General features: G+C 39.3%; 1 protein-coding gene across 5 annotated transcripts in view; it reads left to right on the top strand.

Annotated features, from left to right (window-relative positions):
* Nucleotides 1-22,908, top strand: part of RIC8B (RIC8 guanine nucleotide exchange factor B) — a 129,595-nt gene that overhangs the window by 29,927 nt on the left and 76,760 nt on the right. For all 5 annotated transcript variants that reach the window (XR_003548177.1, XR_337633.2, XM_006170355.3 and 2 more), the window contains exon 3: nucleotides 16,336-16,944. Coding sequence is in view for 3 of the 5 variants with exons in the window: in XM_006170355.3 (XP_006170417.1) it covers nucleotides 16,336-16,944 (609 nt within the window). In the remaining 2 variants the exon portion in view is untranslated. The remainder of the gene's footprint in view (nucleotides 1-16,335; nucleotides 16,945-22,908) is intronic.

The following is a 22,908-nucleotide window of genomic DNA, read 5'->3' as shown; positions in this document are numbered from 1 at the left end:
AAAGAGATAGCTGGGAGGAGCCTTCTTCTGGTCATAATAGATCATAAGATCTCAGATACTAGCCTCAGGAACTCTCCCTTCAAAAGAATTCTGAAAGACTGGGTAAGTTTGTAGAGCAATTTTTGTTTTAGTATGTTGTTGAAGACAGTAGATCAAATCAGGGGCAATAAATAGAGCTTAACAGCTGGGTGTGGTCAGGAAAAGAGAAAATCAAAAAGGGGCCTGCCAAAGCTATTGCCATCTATGGCAATGTATGGGCATGGCCAAGGGTGTTTTCCCCGAGTTGGCAACATCAGGGTTACAGGGAGAAAGAAATAATTTAGTCAGTCACTAAACAAATGAACAAGCAAATCACAATCACTAGTCCTGGAACCTGGTCGTGTGTGGGGTGTGTGTGTGGGGGGTGGTGGTGGTAGTACTTAGAGTTGCTATAGTATTATTTAATATTTCTCGGAAAGGATGACCTAAACACAGAAAAACAAAAACGGGTACCAGGAAGTGCCTGTGTGTGACCAGATGTTGGATTTAACAAATATTAATATTTAAAGTAGCTCTTTAATGTAAATTCAGAGAACTAAAGGAAACCATGATTTTTTTTTAATTTATTTAATTGTATTTGTTACTATTTTTAAATTTGACCAGAGAGACATAAAGAGAGAGGGAGAGAGAGAAGGAGAGGGAAAAGAAAAGTGAGAAAGCAAGCCACCAGGTCCAGGATTCAAACTGCGATTGGCCATGTGGGAGTCCAACACCCTAACCACCATGCCACCTACCAGCCCTGGGAAACTGGGATTAAAGAAGTGACAGAAAGTATGACAATGTCATATCAAATGGGAGACTATCAATAGAGAACAATTTTTAGAATTTTTTATTTTATTTTATTTATTATTATTATTTTAATTTTGCTATAGGACATATGTGCTCACCAGAGAAAGAGGAAAAAAAAGTGAGAAAGCAAGCCACCAGGTCCAAAACTCAAACCGCAGTTGGCCATGTGGGAGTCCAGGGCCCTAACTACCATGCCACCTGTTGGCCCCAAGAAATTATTTTTAAAAAGAGCCAAATGAAGGGCCGGCAGCTGGCATGGAGCTTAAGGCACCTGGGTCCCACATGGCTGACTCTGGTTTGAGTCCTAGACCAGGTAGCTTGAAAAATTACTCTGGGCTCCTGTGTGCATGTGCCTAAAGTCACAAGAAGAGAAGGGAGGAGAAGGGATTGCAGCGTGGCCTTCCCTCTTTGGGGTGATTTCTCACATCGTCTCGCTTTCTCTATTGCTCTCACTTTCTCTCTCACTCTGGCTCTTGCTAGTGCATATGCCCTCTAGCAAAAGTTGAAAAACAAACAAAAGGATAAGAGCCAAATGGAAATTCTGGAGTTGAAAAAGTTTAGAAGCTGAATGAAATTAATTGCTTAAATGAAAGGGTTTAGCAGTAGGTTTGAGCCTGCACAGGAAAGAATAAGCAAACTTGAAGATGGACAAGTAAGAGAGTATGCGAGGTGCAAAACAGAGAAGAATGAAGGGCCCAGAAGATAGCACAAAGGTGAAGTGTGGCCCTCATAAAGCAGACCCATGCGAGAAGGCTGCCGGTTTGCATGCTGGAATTTCCGCGTGTATTCGAGTCGCATATGTGCCCATGATCCAGGACTGGCCAAGGTTGGGGTGGATCATACATCAGGACTCTTGTCAGAAGTATTGTATCTCTCTCTCATGGACTGAATGAATAAGCTTTTTTTAAAAAAAATAAATAAAGAGAACTTCAGAGAAAAATGCAAGATAACTTTTATACACCAATAGATGCATAAATGGGAGTACCAGGAGAGGGTAGAGTTAAAAGAAGATTACAGATTTGAAGAAATAATGATGAGGCCAGCCCATGGTCTAGCAATTAAGGCAGGTGGATTCCACATGGCTAACTTTGCAGTTTGAGTCCCAGACCCGGCAGCTTGAGAAGCATGCATGTATGTGCCCAAAACCAATATAGGAAGGAGAAATGGAGGAGAAGGAATAACAGTGACATGGGTGAGTGGGAGGTTCTTTCTCACTTTCTCTCTCTCTCTGGTAAGACCTGTATCCCTGGCCAAAAAAAAAAAATGTGGAGGGGAGAAGTTTTTGGACAAGGGTGCATGCACTTGCCAAAAAGACAGAGACAGAGAGACAGAAAGCGAGAAATCACCACTCCCCCCTCCCAGGGGGATGGCCACGCTGCAGTCCCTTCTCCATTCTCTTCTCAGGATCTTGGGCATGCACACACACACACACACACACACGCCCAGAGTGAATTTAAGCCACCGGGTCCAGGACGCAAACCACAATTACATGGGAGTCCAGTGACATAGCCATTATGCCAAATGTTGGTCCCTCCCTGGTAAAATTAATAATAATAATAATAATAAAAAGACATAATGACTGAAAACTTTCCAAATTTTCGGAAGCCTGTATGTCCAGGAAGTTCATTAAACTCAGAGATATCCACAAATAGTTACATCATAGAAAAATGCTAAACACCAGAGACAAAGAGAGTATCTTGAAAGAAGCAATGAAGAAAATAACATCACTTTCAGGGGAACCTCAATAATAAAACTTAGATGAAATTATAACAGACACAGAATAGCCAAAACAATCTTGAAAGGAAGAACACATGTGGAAGATGCAGAATTTCTGATTTCAAAATGTACTGCAAAGCAACACTAGTCAAGACAGTTGTTACTGGCATAGTATTGGCATAGGATAAAAATAGGTATTAAATAACAGTGCTGTGACTAGACTAAAAAGTAAGATAATAGCAGGTATTGACAAGAATGTGGAGAAATCATAACCCCCATACACTGCTGGTAGGAATATAAAATGTTGCTACCAATTTGAAAAATAGCCTTACTTGTTTCTCAGGAGGTTAGCCTCAGTCTAGCCATTGTACTCCAAGGTATCTATATCCAAGAATAATAGAAATATATGTCCACACAAAAACTTACAACTGTTCACAGCAGTATTATTCCTAATAGCCTAAGGTAGAAACAACCCAAGTGTCCACCACCTGTTTGAATTGATAAATGAAATGTGCTATGGAATGCTGTTTGACCATAAAAAGGAATAAAGTAACTGATACATACAGTCTCTTCTCCTCCATTCTCCTCTTGGGATCTTGGGCACGCATGCACACGCGCCCAGCGTAAGTTTTAAGAACTGGGACTGGGACTCGAACCGTGGTCGACTACATGGGAGTCCAGCAACATAGCCATTACACTAACTGCTGGTTCCCTAAAGTCACAATTACTGAGTAAAAGAGCTAGAACTCAAGTCAGGTCTTCTGTCTCCTTTTCTGCCTTCATTGGTAATCTATATAGGGCTTATTCTCAAGTATAGTAAGGGACCCAGAATATCTTCCAGTACAATTCTTCCTTCTAAGACACCCTACACTGCAGGACCACTGACTGAATACTTTCGGTAATAGGAAGCTCACAGCAAATTCTCTGCTTTTGGATAGCTCTCAGTTAGAAAGCTTTTCCTTATATGAACTCTGAACCTACTTTGATTTTCCTAGTTTATTGATTTCCCTCTCTGCCTCTATCAGTCCGTCATTTGACTTATCTTCTTGCCTCCTTTCTGCTACTTGGTCCCTATCATTTTTATCCTCCTGTCTAGCACATTTATCAAAAAAAACTCTCTAGCCAAATTTCCTAAAGTTTATTTCTTCAAGTGTGTGTTAAAGTTTTTGCCATGCACTCCCTAGAGTGGAGCTAGATAGAGACAATGAGAGGGAAAGTGAGAAATCACCCCCCCCTCGGGGGGATGGCCTTGCTGCAGTCCCTTCTCGTCCATTCTGCCCTTGGGATTTGGGCCCACACATGTATGCACCCAGTGAGATTTTCAAGCCCCCAGGTTCAGGACTTGAACTGCTATTGGCAGTATGGTAGTCCAGCACCTTAACCTCCATACAACCTGCTGATCTCTCTTCAATGTGTTTTAATACACAGCTTAAATGGGTATACATTGAAAGAGAGCATTCTTTATTCATTTTTATATATGTTTAGTCTCCCTAATAGAGTCATGTTCTTTCATGTATTTTATAGCTCACTAATCTAAAATAGAGGGCTTGCTACTTAGAATTTGTTTCTCTTGAATAATTTTCATGCACTTGAATCTTAAATTGTGAGCATTTTTTGCCTATATCAGGGCTCTGTACACTGGTGCTCAGTAATAGACACTGTACAATCTAAGTAGATGGTTACATGATCTATAGAATTAATACAGAATTGCAGTGTTATGTTTATAACATCACCACTTCCTTCTCTTAAATAGCTAAGGGCAAGTATATGTAAAAACTTCTTAGCCATATTTTGCTTGTGCAGAATGCTTTCTGTTGGCGTTTATTTATCTGTTTGTTCATCTGCCCATTTTTTTGATGTAATGTGCATTAGCCTTCTACTCTACCCCAGCCGCTTTGCTAGAGGGTTGTATTGTGTTTTGTTTTGTTTTTGTTTGTTTGCTAGAGGGTTGTGTTTTAGGGATTTGTTTCCTTTTTTTTTAAAGACAGGGTGTTGCTATGTCAAAATCTTTCTGCATCAGCTTTATGAATAGCTGGGAACACAGAAGTATCTGCTGTCAGACAGGATCTCACTATATTGCCCAGACTATCCCTGAGCTCAAGATCCTCCTGCTTAAGCCTCCAGAGTCACAGGGATTATAGATACACACTTTCAGGTTGAACTGAGAATTAAGACCAGGCCGCCCTTAGCAACGCTTGCCACCATAACTGGGCCTAGAGATTTTTTAGTATATCATCTCATTTCATATTTATAAGCCTAGTTCTTGTCCCTATTTTTATACATAAGGAAATGAAGCTCAAGAGATTTCAAGAAATTTGCCCACGGTCACATAGCCACAAAGGGCAGAGCTATCATTTGAGTCTGTGTGCTTTCTTTACTTCAGTTATACTGCTTCCTGTTAAGTAGCATACAATAAGACACTTCAGTACCTTATGTTTTTTCAGATGCTATGTTAAATAATTAAGCCTGTGAGATAAATATATTTCTGTCTTACAGATGAGGAAATTTAGCTTCAGAGAGATTATTAAGTAGATTGTTACAGATCCAAGTTCAAAAAATACTAGAACTAAGGCATAAGAAGAATCAATATTTGATTGTTTCTGTGCTTTTTTTCTCTTATACTACCAATGTGCCTTGAAAGATCTCTAAAATTGCACAACTGTCTCATTGACACAACTGAACTTCCCTCTTATCCATGGTCTAGGTTGTCTTAGTCTGCTCAGACCATCAAAACAAAGTATCATAGACTGGATGACTTAAAGAAATTTATTTCTCAGGGTCAGCAGGTGGTGTGGTGATTAAGGGCACTGGACTTTCACGTGACCAACTATGATTCGAGTCCCTGACTTGGTGGCTGGCTTTCTCACTTTCTCTCTGTCCCTCTCAGGTCAAATTTAAATAAATAACTGTGTTTTTTTGTTTGTTTTTCTTTTCTTTTTGGGGGAGATTTTTGCTATAGGGTGTGTGCGCTGGCCAGAAAGACAGAGACAGAGAGACAGAAAGCGAGAAACCACCCCCTCACGGGGGAAATCACCCCGTCGGGGGGATAGCCACGCTGCAATCCCTTCTTCTCCATTCTCCTCTTGGGATCTTGGGAACGTATGCACACATGCCCAGCGTGAGTTTAAGCCATGGATCCAGGACTCAAACCACAGTCGACTACATGGGAGTTCAGTGACATAACCATTATGCCAACTGTTGGCCCATCAAATTTAAATAAGTAAATGTTAAAAAAAAAATCTATTTCTCACAATTCTAGAGGTTGGGATGTCTAAGATCAAGGTGCCAGCAAGATAGATTTCATGCTGACGCCTACTGCCATCTCACTTTGTGCTCATATGACCTTTTTTCCTTTTTTTTTTAAGTTAATTTATTTGACCTTCTTCCTTCCATGTTACTTTATTTATTTCTTCCAAGAGCAGGAGAGACACAGAGAGTGAGAGTGAGCATCCCTCACAAGGTCTCAGTGTGATTCACCCCCAGCCTTTAGCCAGCATTGGATCATGGGCACATGTGCACCCAATATACGCAGGGAGGTCTCCAGACTTGAACCAGGAACCTTCTTCCTATGTGGGATATACTCACAGAGAATCATATTTAACCATTGTACCCCTGTCTGACCCCGTGACCTTTTTGTATATGCTTACATGAAAATAAAACAAGCTCTCTGTGTCTCTTATAAGGGTGCTTGTTCTACCAGGCCAGAGGTCACCCTCATGACCCCATCTAAATCTATTTAACTCCCAAAGTCTCTTTTCTAAATACCATTACATTGTGGGTTATGGCCTCAATGTAAGTGTATATCCATCCATCACCTTGTCGTCAGAATCCTTGACTATCATCTAGTATGCCTGGGCTAGTAGAGCTGAGAACCAGGAATTCAAAGACAGAGGAACTAGGTCACAGTGAGTAATTGAGTGTTGTAGGGTGGATTTTACTTTTGGAGACAAAAGTAAGGAAGCTCCAAAGAGATTGTACAGAGGAATGACCTTGATACGCTAAAAAAGGCAAGAAAGGGCTCTTGAAATCCTTGGGATTGGCATCTGTATTACCCACCAGGATATGAGGTATCTGTTGTGACATTGTCAATTTTCCAGCCTTTTTAGTATGCTACATAATCTATAGCTTATGCCAAGAATTCACTGAAGATTACATAAAATAATCTATCACTTTGTACATTCTAATATGCAACAAATGAAGATTCTTCTGTATCTGCCAATACATTAACTTGAAAGACTTAAATACATTTTGTATAGGCAGTGGAGAAAAGGGCTTTCTACAAAATAAAGATTTAGTAAGAGAAACAGAATTCGCTGGTACTGTGTTTGAAGAGAAAAGTTTCAACATAACCTTTTCTGCTTTCAGTCAAGAAAGGAAGGACAGCTGATGGATTTTGTTAGTGTTCATTTACAACTAAGCTGTCTTTCCCATCTGTTAATGAACTCTTGATGATGCAACATGTCTTTTAAAGATTGCTAATTAGCAAAGAAGTTTGGGCCAAACATTTCATTATTGTTACTCAGAACTTTCTCTTCAGTCTTTTTTTGGCAAGATCCCCATAATATAGAACATAGCTAGGAGGATTATGTTACTGAAAAATGTACATGTTCAAGAATGTATACTAGAGATGAAATTTAGGAAGTGAGATGAAACCTCTTTCCCAGAACTAGTATCCACTAAATAAAAGGTTAGAGTCACCATTCCCTCCCATGCTGTAAACAAGGAAAAAAACCCCAAAGTAGAGATGCATAATATTAAACTATAAGTATTCATGGATCCAGTATGAATATTTTCTTAGAAAACCTCATCTTCATTAGTTTCTTAATACAGAAATTCCAAATTTGACCTCCAGAATTCTCTCTTACCTTTATTAAATGTATACTTTAAAATTTTGGCAACAAGTCATTAACTGTTTAGTATTTTTATACAATATTTGAATACATCTGTCCTGTGGAACTGACAGTATTCTTCAAACTACTAATTATAGTAGGCTTATTTTAGAATTTCATAACCCCCTCCTACCTCTCTCTCTTTTTCTATCTCTCATGTGTTGTATACAGAGGGCAAAAGTTTAGAACTATCAGATTTAGGTGGCTGACCTTCAGCTCCAGTTAAGAACTAAAATTAGATCCCTGTGGAATATATACCCAGTGACGTCCATCAGGGGAAAGTGTAGGCATAACCTTGAGAAGCCAGGAGTCATCAACCAAGGGAGCTGTGCTAACTACAGAGATTCCTTTGACATCTCATTTTTTACCTTAACATGTTCATGTGGTATTTTTCATGATTTTTAATGCATTTTAGAAATTTTCTGTAGAAATTTTCCCCACGTATAAATGTTTTAGTAGAATAGTGGCTTGAGAAGATAAACCAGGACAAATATCACCTTAGAAGTCACTTAGTCTTAATGCATGTTATAGAAAGAGAAAAATAACATGCTCAGGATTACAATGAATGGGAGCCAGCTATGTTATGATCTTTGGTTTACAGTGGAAATTATATTGGAATCAGATGACCTGGATTGAGTTCAGGCTTTCTACTTCTTAACTAAGTGTCTCTGTGCTGTCACTTAACCTAAGAATCATACATTAAGTGTTCAATAAGCATTTCTTAGATGGAGAAATATACATAGAAATTTTTTTGTACACTGTAAAGCACATAAGCAAAAAGTATTACTGTTGTTATTAAAATTATGAAACCACCCAACCTGATACTACATTCATTGTTCTTTCTGTACTCCATTGCATTTCATGCTACAGACTCATTGAGGAGTCTACATGCACACACACTCTCACACACACACAAACACACATAATTTTTTTTTTTGAGAGGTTTTTGCTGCAGGGCGTGTGCGCTCGCCAGAAAGAGAGACAGACAGAAAGCGAGAAATACCCTCCCCAGGGAGGGGACGACCATGTGGCAATTCCTTCTGCTCCATTCTCCTCTTGGTATCTTGGCACACATGCACACGCACCTGGCATTAGTTTAAGCTACTGGGTCCAGTATTCAAACCGCGGTCCACTACATGGGAGTCCAGCAACATAGCCATTACGCCAACTGCTGGTCTTCACACATCATTATTTTTATTTATTTATTTAACCACAACATTTATTGCATGACTGTTAAAATCCTTCAGATGAACTGGAAGCTGCCTTCTTGGATTTAGGTGGTGTTCCTTCACAGAATCCATGCCATCTGCAGTATACAATTTTTTTTTTTTTAGAGGTTTTTTGCTATAGGGTACTTGAACTCTCCAGAAAGACAGATACAGAGAGACAGAAAGCGAGAAATCACCCCCCCAGGGGAGCTAGCCATGCCATAATAACTTCTCCTCTATTCTTCTCTCAGGATCTTGGGCATGCACACACACGCGCCTGGTGTGAGTTTAAGCCACCAGGTCTGGGACGCGACATAGCCATTATGCTAACTGCTGGTCCCTGCATTATACAATTTTTAGATGCCTCATTCAACCAGTCCCAGTGGTATTTGCCACAGGTTGACTTCTGAAGATGGTAGGCCTTGGAACCACCATCATGGCCCAACATGTGCATATTATTGAGAGGCTTTTCAAACAATGACATTCCCTTCCTTACTTCACTTCTGTGGCTGAGACCAAAGAGACTGGAAGCAAAGGCACATTATTGCTAAATCAGGAGCCTTGTTTTGTTTTGTTTTGTTTTTTTAAGAGTTTTTTTGGGTTTTTTTTGGGGGGGTTGCTGTAGGGTGCATGTAGTCTCTTTTATTTTGTTTCTGTTTTAAGAGAATTTTTTTTGCTATAGGGCGCATGCAAGAACTCACCCCCTGAGGCAATGGCCATGCCACAATCCCTTCTCTGTTCTCTCAGGATTTGGGGCCTGCACATACACGTGCCTGGCATGAGTGTCAAGCCTTTGGGTCCAGACTGGAACTGCAAAGTTGGCCATGTGGGAATCCAGCACCTTAACCGCTGTGCCACCTGCTGGCCCCTAGGAATCATATTTACTATTGCATCCATTTAAAATTATGCTTATGAATACTTCATAGCAGTGTGGAAAAATACTTAAGGTAAATTTTAAAAGTCAGGAAATAGCTATATGCATACAATAGTTACAACTCTTATGTTAAACTAATATTTATATTAACAGAAAATCAAATAGATTGACTAATGATAGGACCCTCTGTCCACTGCATATTCAGTATGCCAGCAAGGGTAACTGTGGACGCTTTTTTCCCTTTTACTTCTTATTTTTTTAATTGTTGATGGGAGAGGGAGAGGGAAAAATCACCCTCCAATAGGTCATGACACAGTCCGTTCTCCATTATTCCATCCTGTTGGGATTTTGGGCTGTGCACATGTGCCCAGCTACCAGAACTGGTATTTGAACCATGTGGTCAGCCATGTGGGATCCAGCTTCCTTAACCATGAGGCTATGAGCCCAACCCATTATGAATATATTTTCTCTTTACTAGTTTAAATATTTATTTATTTAATTTTGACAAATTGAGGATATTACCATGCACATAATTTTCAATAGAGAATTTTACATTTTTGGGTCTGTTAAGTGTTTCTTTCTTTTGCCCCTTCCACCAGCTCACCACCACCTACTACACTCCCTTACAGACTTTGGTATCTACACTTATCCTTCATACCATCACCTCTTTAGATTTTTCCATTTCTACCATAGAGGGCAGATATTTAGTATATATATTGGGCAAGGCTATACAGTATCTTTCAAAGTCTGGCTTACTTCACTTAGCAGTAGGTCTTCCATATTCAACCACTTTTGAGTCAAGAGATAGTGTCTCATTGTTCCTTATGGCTGAATAGTACTCTGTGGTGTATATGTGCCACAATTTTCAACCTAGTTATTAGTTCTTGGGAATAGTAGTTTTATTAAGTTTTTAAAAAATTGCCAGAAGGTGTGTGCACTGAATGGAGAGAGACAGAAAGGGAAGGTGAGAAAGCACACCTACCCTACCTCCCATGGGGAGTCACCACACTGCAGTCTCTTCTCTGTCATCTCTCTGCTGTCAGGATTTGGGGCATGCAGGCAGACTCACCTGGCATGTTTCTCAAACTAATGAGTCTAGGACTCGAACCTTGTGAATCTACTGCCTTAATCACCAGGCCATGAGCTGTCTCGATTTATATTAATTTTATATTTTAAAGAAAATTGAAAATCATTTAACAGCGTATCTTAGAATAAAGTGGAACATATTACTGGCCCAGGAAAAGAACAAAATTTGAAGCATAGTTTCTACTGGATGCATATCACTTTCACATTATCGTACAGTCAGAAAATCGTTAAGTTGAACCATTGTAAGCTGGGAATTGCCTGAGTGTTTTATAAACATTCCTCACACTTGCTTTATGACTTTAGCTCATTACTGAAAACTTGGCTTCTAAGTGAAAAGCTATTAAATCAGAAGATATCTCCATTCATTTTAATGGGAAAAAAGTTTTGTCATTATTTATGATTCCCAAATAATTTTAACATTGAAAGTATCATTTGAGCAATAAAAACAAGTTTGTATAAATAACATACTTTGAAAGTAAATTAAAAGTTTATACCTAAAATATAATGTAACAATGGTTTATTGTATTTGCAGAAAAAGGAAGAGAGGACTTAATAGTAGCTGGTAGAAGAGAGGTGCAAAGGATTCGTTGTTTGGAAGGTGTTGAAAGTCAGGAGGTAGACTTTAAGGCAGGTCATCTTTGTGAGTTCATAGTTACCTTACACTTAAAAATAGTTATAGCATATCTAAGCCAGCAGCTGTGTTTCAGATGAAACGTGGCCTCCGTTCTCAAGTGTCCTGGAGGAGTGGGATGTCTTAACAATTTACTGTATGAAAAGGCAAAAACAAGTGCTTGTTGAAAGCAGGGAGAGAATAAAGGAGGGGGGTGACACCTCAGCTCTAACTAAGCTGAGTAGAGTCCTGGCAGGCAGATACCATGGGAGAGCATACTGCAATGAAGGTACAGTGGGGGAAAGACTCAGGACATTTCATGGGTAGGGGACTGTGAGTCAGTTTGAAACACCTGAAGAAGAAAGGGTGTGTGTGTGTGTGTGTGTGTGTGTGTGTGTGTGTGTGTGTGACAGCAACAGGAAGGGATACTGAGCTTATTTCAGGTGTCTTGTGTGGCAAGTAGGGAGTTGCAGAAGGTGTCTGAGAAGAACAGAGCATGTTTTAGGAAGAGTAAAATCAACTTTCAAAACAGTTATGGCACAGAAAAATACCATTAGGGCAAAAATACAGGGAAATACAAGAACATCTTAAAACATGGAAGCAGTGTACCTTTAACTGATGGGGGAGTTGTAAGAGTGCTGCTGCTTCATTCTTTTTCCTTGGTGTACTTAGACAAAGCACAACTTTTTTGATTTGTTCAAATATGGTATACAACTTATTTCTTACATTTTTAGTAGGAATGAATGTGTTAAGAAAGGATTAAATTTCACTTATTTTACATGTGTCTTTTTAAAAGATTATAATACAAATAAAGCATTGGTATTACTTTTCAAGAGAAAGTGTCGCAAAAAGCTATCTAGCAGTCTTTATGTGAGGTAATTTTATAGTAAGAAATAGTATGTTCAAAAAAACTGTCCTTTGAAACATCGACTGGTGGATGATCTCTTAGAAGCTTTTGTTTACTTTTTTAAAGAATTATTTTATTATCATTATTATTAGATTTTAATTTGATGAGAGAAAGTGAGCAAGCAAACAAGCCACCAGTTCCAGGATTCAAACCATGATTAGGCATGTGGTAGTCCAGCACCTCAACCACCACACCACCTGTCGGCCCCCCTCTTACAAGCTTTTGGATGGAGCAGCTTTAACTATAAATGTTTCAGGCACTTCTCATTTTTTTTTTCATGTCTTAGGTACCAGAAATTTCCCAATCCATTTAGTTTATATATATATTCATAGCTATTCCAGTTTGTTATCACAGTTTGCTCTTTTTCTTTCTTTCTTTTTTTCCTTATTTATTTTTCACTACCAGACAATAAGTGCAATCATGAGAGAGAGAGAGAGAGAGAGAGAGAGAGAGAGAGAGGAAGCATCCCCCAATGGGACATGGTCAGGTCACAGTCCTCTCCATCCAACCAGTGTGTGGGGCATGCATGCACATGTACTGGTATGTTTTCCAAATTGGTGGGGCTAGGATTTAAACCACAGTTGGCATGTGGAATCTAGTTCCCTATGCACGGTACTTAACCTCTGCATTTTTTTTAAGCTGATTTTTTTTTTTAATTTACTGTCTTAACCATTTTTATTTTCAAAGAATTATTTTATTTAACTTTACTTATTTGTTTTAATTTTACCAGAGAAGGATAGAGTGAGAGAGAGGGAAAGTGAGAAAGGAAGACGCCAAGACCAGGACTTGAACTGCAGTTGGCCATGTGGGAGTCTAGCACCCTTAACCACCACACCACACCACCTGCTGGTCTCCCTAAAGCTGATTTATTTATTCCATGAGAAAGGGAAGGAAGGGGGAGAAGACGGGTATCAACCAGGTGTTCATGATGTGGTGGACCCTTCGTCTTAGCCAGTCCGGATCATGGGCACACCTGTGTGTGCCTGGCTTATGGTATTTCCACCAGGTCATCATCTAGCCCCTCTCTTTTTCTCTTGAGTCTGAAGATAAGGAAGAAAGGGGCCGTACTGTCCACAGATATTTTTCCCCATAATTCACATTCATTCTTGCAGCTAGTTATGTTCTTCATTGACACACGAATTGAATGATCCCATCTTAAGAGCCATACAAGCGACACTCAGACATTTTGTTAAGGGATGTGTGCACTCGCCAGACAGACAGAGAGAGACAGAGAGATAGAAAGTGAGAAGTCACCCCCGGGGGGATGGCCACGCCACAGTCCCTTCTCCTCCATTCTCCTCTTGGGATCTTGGGCACGCACGCACACTTGCCTGGCATGAGTTTTAAGCCACCGGGTCCGGGATGTGAACTGCGGTCGACTATGTGGGAGTCCAGCGACATAGCCATTACACTAACTGCTGGTCCCTGTATTTCCTTTCCTAACTTCTTTTTTATTTAGTATTGTCATTTTTCAATTCGACCAGAGAGACAGAGAGAGAAAGAAAGTGAGAAAACAAGCTGCTAGGTCTGGGACTCAAACCATGGTCAGCCATGTGGGAGTCCAGCACCTTTGCCTTCATACCACCTGCCAGCCCTATTAAATATTTCTTAAATAGGAAACTGAACGACTAACAGATGGCATACTGGTTATGTCACCGGACTTCCACGTAGTCAACCACGGTTTGAGTCCTGGACCCAGTGGCTTGAAACTCACCCTGGCATGTGTGCCGGAAATCCCAAGAAGAGAATAGAGCAGAAGGGATTGTGGCATGGCCATCCTCCATAGGGGGGGGGATTTTTTCACTTTCTGTCTCGCTGCCTCTCTGGCAAGTGCTCACACCCTGTAGCAAAATCTTTCTTTAAAAAAAAGAAAAAAATAGGAAGGTAGATGATTTTCTTTTGAATGAAATTGTGTGGTAGCAAAGGTGATCTAACTCTACTCCCAGGAATATATCATATATGAAGTAGTATATACAAGATATTTTTGTGTCTTGAATGTGAAAGATTAGAGAAGATTTTCCCAGCCCTGTGTATTTTATGCTTTTACAGTTTTAACCCTAAGTTGCGTGCACTCACTGGAGCCAGAGAGACCATGAGAGGGAAAGTGAAAAATCCCCCTCTGGAGATTTTGCCACACTGCAATCCCTTCTCCAGTCTCTTGGGATTTGGGGCATGCACTTGCCCATCCTGTGTATTTTTTTCCTTTTCTTTTTTCTTTTCTTCCTTTTTGGAGAGTTTTGTTTTGTTTTGTTTTTGTTTTTTGGGGGTTGTTTTTTGCTATAGGGCACTTGTGCAAGACAGAGAGACAAAAAGCAAGAAATCATTCTCCGGGGGGGATGACCACGTAGCGGTCTTTTCTCCTCTATTCTCCTTTCGGGATTTTGGGCTTGCACACACACGTGAGTTTCAAGCCACTGGGTCCAGGACTCAAACTGCGGTCAACTGTGTGAGAGTCTAGTACCTTAACCACCGTGCCACCTGCTGGCCCCACCCTGTCATTTTTTAAAAATTAATTTTATAATATTTTAAAAATACTTTAATTTATTCATGCATTTATTTTAATTTGACCAGAGAGAGACACACAGAGAGAGAGAGAGAAGGAAAGTGAGAAAGCAAGCCACCAGGACCAGGACTTGAACCATGTTCGGCCATGTGGGAGTATCCAGCGCCTTAACCACTGCACCACCTGCTGGTCCCCACCTACCCTGTCATTTTTAATAATAGTCATGTTATACTTTCTTCCACCCTAAACCACATTCATTTTTTCTTTTTTGAAATGCATATTATAGTTTTATTTTGGCAGTAGAAATATATGACACTCTAGAATGATGGCAATTCTTCATTTCAGGTAGTCTGAGCTCCTGCCTGATACTATACAACTATTCCTACCCACTTTGTTTTTCTTCTTTTTTTCCCCCCCCTTTTATTTTTTTTTTTCACTTCATTTTCTCCCATACATTTGATCACATTATTATTTGTCTTACAAAATGGATATTTCAACAGGTGAACGTTTCTTTTTAGTATTGTTGATAAAACTACGAAATATCTTCAACAGACCACATTCATTTTTTTAAAAATGTTTTAATAATGATTTAAAAATATTTTAGATGACATATTTAAAAAGTACCTTCTAGTTATCATATCTAGATATGGCAGGGGTATAACTGACATGAAATGTTTTTGCTTCTCAGGTAAAAGTGCCTTCCCACCTCTATGTAGAGAACATAGATTTTTTAAATGGGCATATTCATAGCTGTATGACTAAAATGTACTAAGAAGGTCCACATAGCCTGGGATTTCTGCCAAGATCATAATGCTTACAGGTAGCCTCATTTTAAAGAATCAAAGTCCAATGATCGGTTAATAGAAACTTCATAAACTCTTATATTGGTCATATTTGTTGTTCCTATTATTTTTATAAAATGAAACTAGTCATTTTAAAACAGATTATGTGATTTTATAGAGAGTCTATTGAGCTAGAAGGCAGGAACCCATTCTGTAGCTTTTAACATGCCACACAAACCCGCTCTGCCCCATTGCAAGTAACTTAATCTCTCTGGCACTTAATTTCCATATCTGAAAAGTGAAAGAAGTGCACCAGATACAAGGTCTCTTTCAGTTCTGTTGTTCTTTGATTTAAAACAAATTATAAATAATTTCTAGACAGAATTTTTTTTTTTGAGAGGTTTTTGCTATAGGGCACTAGTGCTCGCCAGAAAGACAGAAAACGAGAGATCACCCCCCCCCCCAGGGGGGATAGCCACACCACAATCCCTTCTTCTTCATTCTCCTCTCGGGCTCTTGGGCATGCATGCACATGTTCCCCGTGTGAGTTTAAGTCACCAGGTCCAGGACTTTGACTGTGATCGACCACACGGGAGTCCAGCAACAGCCATTACGTCAACTGCTGGTCCCTAGATCTTTAACTGCTATTAAATACAGTAGTAGAGGAGCTGGCAGTTGGTGTGATGGTTAAGGGTGCTGGACTCCCACATGGCTGACCATGGTTCGAATCCTGGACCTAGCGGCTTGCTTTCTCATTCTCCTTCTCTCTTTCTCTCTCTCTCTCTCTGCCCTTCTCTGGTCTGAAAGGAAGGAAAGGAAGGAAGGAAGGAAAGTTAAATAAAATAATTCTTTAAAAATATACACTGGTAAATATTCCATTTTAAATTATTCGAACCAAATAATGATTTTGCTTACTCATTGTTGTTTTTCAGAAACTCTGTGAAGGCATATTTAAGGTCCTTGTAAAGGACATCCCAACAACATGTCAAGTGTCCTGCCTGGAAGTACTCCGCATTCTCTCCAGAGACAAAAAGGTTTTAGTTCCTGTAACAACTAAGGAAAATATGCAGATACTGCTGCGACTAGCCAAGCTAAATGAGTTGGATGATTCTTTGGAGAAGGCGTCAGAGTTCCCAGTTATTGTGGAGTCGTTGAAATGTCTGTGTAACATAGTGTTCAACAGTCAGATGGCACAGCAGCTCAGCCTGGAACTTAATCTTGCTGCGAAGCTCTGTAACCTCCTGAGAAAGTGCAAGGACCGAAAATTTATCAATGACATTAAGTGCTTTGACTTGCGCTTACTCTTCCTCCTGTCACTTTTGCACACTGACATCAGGTCACAATTGCGCTATGAGCTCCAGGGACTACCGCTGCTAACCCAGATTCTGGAAAGTGCCTTTAGCATCAAGTGGACCGATGAGTATGAATCGGCCATAGACCATAATGGACCTCCTCTCTCACCTCAGGAGACAGACTGTGCCATTGAGGCCCTCAAAGCTCTCTTCAATGTGACAGTAGACAGTTGGAAGGTGCATAAAGAGGTAAGGTTGAGAAGGATATTCTTATCCACCTAGAATGTAATTGGTCTAGGGCATCCTTAGTGATGCCTACAAGGGAAGAATGCTAAGTTGGGAAATGGAAAACATTAATTGATTCTACGATCCAAATATATTTTTAGCTCTTAGAAGATAAACTACTCTTTTTATTTATTTTATTATTTTTTTTTTTGGAGAGGTTTTTTCGCTATAGGGCGCGTGCGCTTGCCAGACAGACAGAGAGAAACAGAGAGACAGAAAGCGAGAAATCACCCCCTGGGGGGATGGTCATGCCACAATCCCTTCTCCTCCATTCTCCTCTCGGAATCTTGGGGGCATGCACACACACGTGCCCGGTGTGAGTTTTAAGCCACAGGGTCCGGGATGCGAACCGCAGTCAACTATGTGGGAGTCCAGTGACATAGCCATTACACTAACTGCTGGTTCCCTAAACTACTCTTTTGTAAGATGCCAAATATAATTAGTTTTATGAGTTGTATTATTACTTATATTTTCATAAGAGTACCTCTTGCAGGAACAGGTTTAAATAAAATTTGAAAGGAAATAAAACAGTGTGTTTGATAAAAGTGTAGACATTTTCTATTGCTGCCATCTTAAAGGTTCAAATAAATTGAGCCAGTTGGAATTGATGAATCAGAATTAATGTCTGCCTGAAAGTAAAAGATGCTTTGGTTTTACTTATCATCCCAGTCTCCTAAGGTATTACTTTAAACTGTTAGATAACTGTCAGACGTGTAGAACTATAACTAGATATCCCTGTGTTTACACAGTGGGGGGGGAAGGGGCACAATTACACCAGACTGTGGGAAAGGTTACTTTCAACCAATTGATTTACTTCTGGATTAAGGATCATTTTCTGTTACTCAGACCTTCCAGCAATCCAAAGTAAGGCAGATTTGATAGTTTGTATTTAAGTACCCACAAGAACAATATGCTTAAGAAGAAACTTAGTATAAGGAAGTCAACAATTTTAAGCCAAGCAGACCTAAATTCTTTCCCTCCCTTCTAAAATCTCAGCATTTTTCTTTTTTTCTCTTTATATAACCTTATAAGAACTGGTGAAATTCAGCCCCTGACTTTAAATAAAAGAGGTATTTTGATGCGAGAGCAAATGATCTTTTCTAACAATTGAGTTTAGGCTTTAAGCTAACATTTTGTTGTGTCCATTTGAAATAGTTCTCACCCATGAATATACATGTGATTTTCCCAGCTGCCTGTTTTAAAAGGATTTATCTCAGTACAGTGTTATAGTGGGAGTATGAAGGCATCCGAATTCTAAAGTGCAAATAGGTCTATATTTTGAAACCAAATATTTGAAGATCATTCCTAACAGCTGTTTTAGATGCCTGTAGTATGGTCAGTTTTTCCTGGGACTTGGCAGAAAAAGATGTGGGAAGCCCACATGCTCCACTTACGCTTTGAAACTAAATATTTGGAAATATTTAACATGTTATATCTCTATGCTTATTTGGTACCTTCTATGGTTATTTTTCTTACACTGTTTATTTTGGTGTTTTTAAGTTCATTTAGCTGCAAGCGCTCCTCTGAGACTGTTGGTTTGCCATTGTCAAAGCCTCTGTTATTTCAGTTATGCCCAAAATAGTAGCTCACGCTGTTCAGATTCCTGACAAAAAAGAGTTTGTAATTCAGCTACTCATCAGTATTTTTACATGGGATGACATATACTAAAATCAGTAAATTTAGATTAGCCTTTATTAATGTGCTTTAGTTGTTTTAGTGGGGCTGAAGAAGCTTTAGAAAATGTTGAAGTAGCAAATACTCATTCTGTGTAATAGAATGTTTGTTCTCTAAAAGATATGTAGTAAAGGAACAGTAGTCCTGGAACAGGTATCTCAGACCTATAATACCTATTTTTTAATTGTGGATCAGTTGCTAAAACCATTATAAAATGCACACAATTCATGTGACTGAGCTGTTATGGAAGTTTTCAGAAATTTAAGCAGTATTGAAAATAGGATTCTTGCCAACGCATTTAGACATGAATGTCTTCGTGAATCTCTAAATTCAACTTTTACCAAACATTTTCTTTCATTCATTCAGTCAACAAGTATTTATAGATGATCACTAGATACTATACTGAACATTGTCTAAGTTACTGGCACATAATAGGCATAGTCTTTGCCTCAATGAAACTTCAGTTTTGTGAATGTGATAGGTAATACATCAGAAATAAATTTATATTTCAAATTATGTCATTAGGAGAGAAACTATATTTGTTGAGAATGCTTAGTATTGTCAGAGAAGATTTCCGTAGGTCTATCCTGAGATCTGAAGACAGAATAATTCAGCCATTTTAAGATGGGAGATGGGGGTTTGAACATTTTCTGGAAATTTAATAGCATGTCAAAAGACACAGAAACTAGAGCATAGAGTACTTTTTAGTGCATTACCCAAAACTCAGTGTATGGAAAACTCTGTTGGGGCCAGCAGGGTAGGTATGCACATTACGGCGTAGGACTCCCACATGGCCAATCTTGGTTCAAGTCCTGAACCTGGCAGTTGGAATATCACACTAGGTACGTGTGTGTGTTTGTGTGCGTGTGTGTGTGTGCCCAAAATCCTGAGAGGAGAATGGAGAAGGGATTATGGTGTGTCCATATCCCTGGGGGTGATTTTCTCACTTTTCTTCTCTTTGTCCCTCTCTAGTGAGCACATGAACCCTATAGCAAAAACCTAAAATAAACATAATTTTAAAAAGAAAGAAAGAGAAATCCCCCATTGCAGTATAGAGAAGCCCTTTTACCCAGATTTCAGTGTCTCCTTGATTGTCAAATGAAAGATATTTTACTTTAATAGAGCAAACACTTAAAGAATTAATACCTTAAAACAGAAAACTTATTGTACAGAAAAATCTAACTTTAAAATATCTAATATATTTTCCTTCCTATGAAAATAGTACATGCTCATTGTGAAAGATAATAGGAAAAAAGCATTTAAGGAATAAATTCACTAATCAAATGATAAGTACTATTTGCATTTTGATACATTGTTCTAATCAGTGTTCATTGTACAGTATCTAAACAAACATACACATTTTTTGCAAAAATGCAGTCATTTTATAATCTTAAGTTTTTTCCAAAATAAATGTTCATTTTTTTAATTGCCAGAGGGCATGTGTATTCACCAAAGAGAGAGAAACAGAGACAGAAAGAGAGAGAGAGAAGGTATCCCCCAGTGGGATGTGGTCATGTTGCCATTCCTTTTCCTCCATTTCTCCATCCTGTCAGGATTTGAGGAGTACATGAACATGCACCCCTTGTATTTTTCTTGGCACTGGGGCCAGGATTTAAACCCCAATTGGCTATGTGGGTTCTGTCTCCCTTAACCACTACACTGTGGGACTGTACCCAAAATTTTTTTTTTTGGGGGGGGGAGAGATTTTCACTGTAGGGCGCGTGCGCTCGCCAGACAAACAGAGAGAGACATAGAGACAGAAAGCGAGAAATCACCCCCCAGGGGGGATGGTCACGCCGCAATCCCTTCTCCTCCATTCTCCTCTCGGGATCTTGGGCACACACGCACACGTGCCCGGCATGAGTTTTAAGCCACCGGGTCCGGGACATGAACCGCGGTCGACTACGTGGGAGTCCAGCGACATAGCCATTATGCTAACTGCTGGCTCCCACCAAAATAATTATTTTTGATGAATAGTTTTCAAAATGTGTTCCTTGAAACCATAAGGTTCCTAGGAATGGCTTCCAGGTTCCCCACCCCTACTTTTTAAAAATACACCTTTGATGTTGCTATTGCTAGTGTCTCTTAATACAGATTGTAAGATTTCATTTGAGGGATGAAAAGGATTCTGCAACAAAAAATTTGACAACCACCTTCTAAGTTCTATTTATTAAAAGTGACAAATCCTTATAAAGGAAAACTGATTTTATGTTTAATTATGTTTGATGAAAAGGAGTTTGCAACCAAGAAAAAAAAAATTTATAACCACCTTCTACTTCCTATTTGTTAAAAGTGACAAATCCTTATAAAGAAATACTCATTGTATGTTTCAGTGTGTGTTTTCTTCCTAAGTATTAGGTTGTCAGGAAAGTCATGGTGTATTTTTCTGTTTTTCTATGTAAAAATGCATCATAACTTAACTGACAACTCAATATTTATCACCTTTAAGGAATCCCTTATTTGTAGGCACTTAGATTATTTGCAGTTGTTTCATTTTAAGGAATTACTTATTTTAATTTTATTTATTCATTCATTTATTTTAATTTGACCAGAGAGAGAGAGAGAAAGTGAATAAGCAAACCACCAGGGCCAGAACTCAAGTCATGGTCAGCCATGTGGGAGCATCCAGCACCTTAACCACCACTGATATAGTAAATTTTACTGCTGTGAAATCTTTGTAGATACATTCTTAAAATGGATGAGCCTAAGCATTTCAAAAGTTTAAAGTTTTTTATATATATTGTTAAGTCTATCTTCAGAGGACTATAGCTTTTTAAACCCTGGGCATTTCACTCTTAAAATTCTGTATGTGGCTTGGTGGTTGAGGTGCTGGATCCTATGTGGCCAACTCTGCACTTCCAGTTCCAGACCTGGTGGGTTGAAAGACATGCTGGGCGTGGGAACCAGCAGTTAGCATAATGGCTATGTCACTGGACTCCCACATAGTCGACCGCGGTTTGTGTCCCGGACCCAGTGGCTTAAAACTCACACCGGGCGCGTGTGCGTGCGTGCCCAAGATCCCGAGAGGAGAATGGAGGAGAAGGGATTGCGCCGTGACCATCCCCCCGGGGGGGGGATTTCTCGTTTTCTATATCTCTGTCTCTCTCTGTCTGGCGAGTGCACGCACCCTATAGCGAAAACCTCTCAAAAAAAAAAAAAAAAAGAAAGAAAGATGTGCTGGGCATGTGGGCAGATGTGCCCAAAATCCCAAGAGAAGGGATTGTAACATAGCCTCTCCCTTGGAAGGTGATTTCATACTTCCCCTCTCTCTGTCTCCAGCAAGCACATGCACCCTATGACAAAAATCTAAACAAATAAATGATCTATACCTACTTAACAGCTTAATAGTTAGAGAAAATGCAGACATTTGATTTCAGTTTAAACTGTTTTAGTAGTTTATGGCTGCTTTTATTTATACTTCACTAAAAACAGAAAATTAATGACTAGGTTTTTCTTGGAGTTTACTACTTTCTTTTCCCCCACTTTCCTAAAGGTAGTATGTTTGAAGGTCAAATGATTCCTTTAGCAGGATATTAAGTCAGTTCTAGAAGAGTTCATTGAAATAGTTTGTAAACTTTCCTAAATCTCTCTTTTGATGGAAGAGAGCATATTATCCTAGGGAACTCCTACCTAGCACACATTTCCCTTCTCCAGTTTTTCGCATACATCAGTGCAATGTGATAAGGAAATACAAGGACAAGCAGACACATTAGAGCCAGATACAACCAAGTGCAGAGAAGCACAAGTAACTGAGTAGTCAAAGGATGCTATTTGAATGAGATAAAACAGTCACTGCCTATGAAAGTTAATTGGCAGTGTCATGCTTTTTTTAAATAATTATTTATTTTTAAATTTCATTTGTTATTATTTTTTAATTTGACCAGACAGAGACAGAGAAAAAGGGAAAGCGAGAAAGCCAGGTCCAGGACTTGAACTGTTGGCAGCCATGTGGGAATCCAGTGCCTCTAACTACCACACCACCTGCTGGTTCAAGGGAATATCACATTGTAACAGAAGAGATTAATTCCATGATTATTATTTTTATTTATTTTTTATTTACATTCATTCACTGTACATCATTATAGCATACAAAATGAGATTTTTCCATTCACAATACACTGTATATTGGCTCAATCAAGCACATCAACATATGGGTTATTGTCAACACATAATTTTCCATTTCTTGTTTTCTGTATATTTTGCCTTTTTTCCCATCCTTGATTCCCTATCTCACCCTCTACCATCTCCCACCCT

The sequence above is a fragment of the Tupaia chinensis genome, unplaced genomic scaffold (genome assembly GCF_000334495.1).
Source record: "Tupaia chinensis unplaced genomic scaffold, TupChi_1.0 Scaffold148234_1, whole genome shotgun sequence".
Taxonomy (NCBI): Eukaryota; Metazoa; Chordata; class Mammalia; order Scandentia; family Tupaiidae; genus Tupaia; species Tupaia belangeri.
This window is presented reverse-complemented; position numbering and strand designations above follow the sequence as displayed.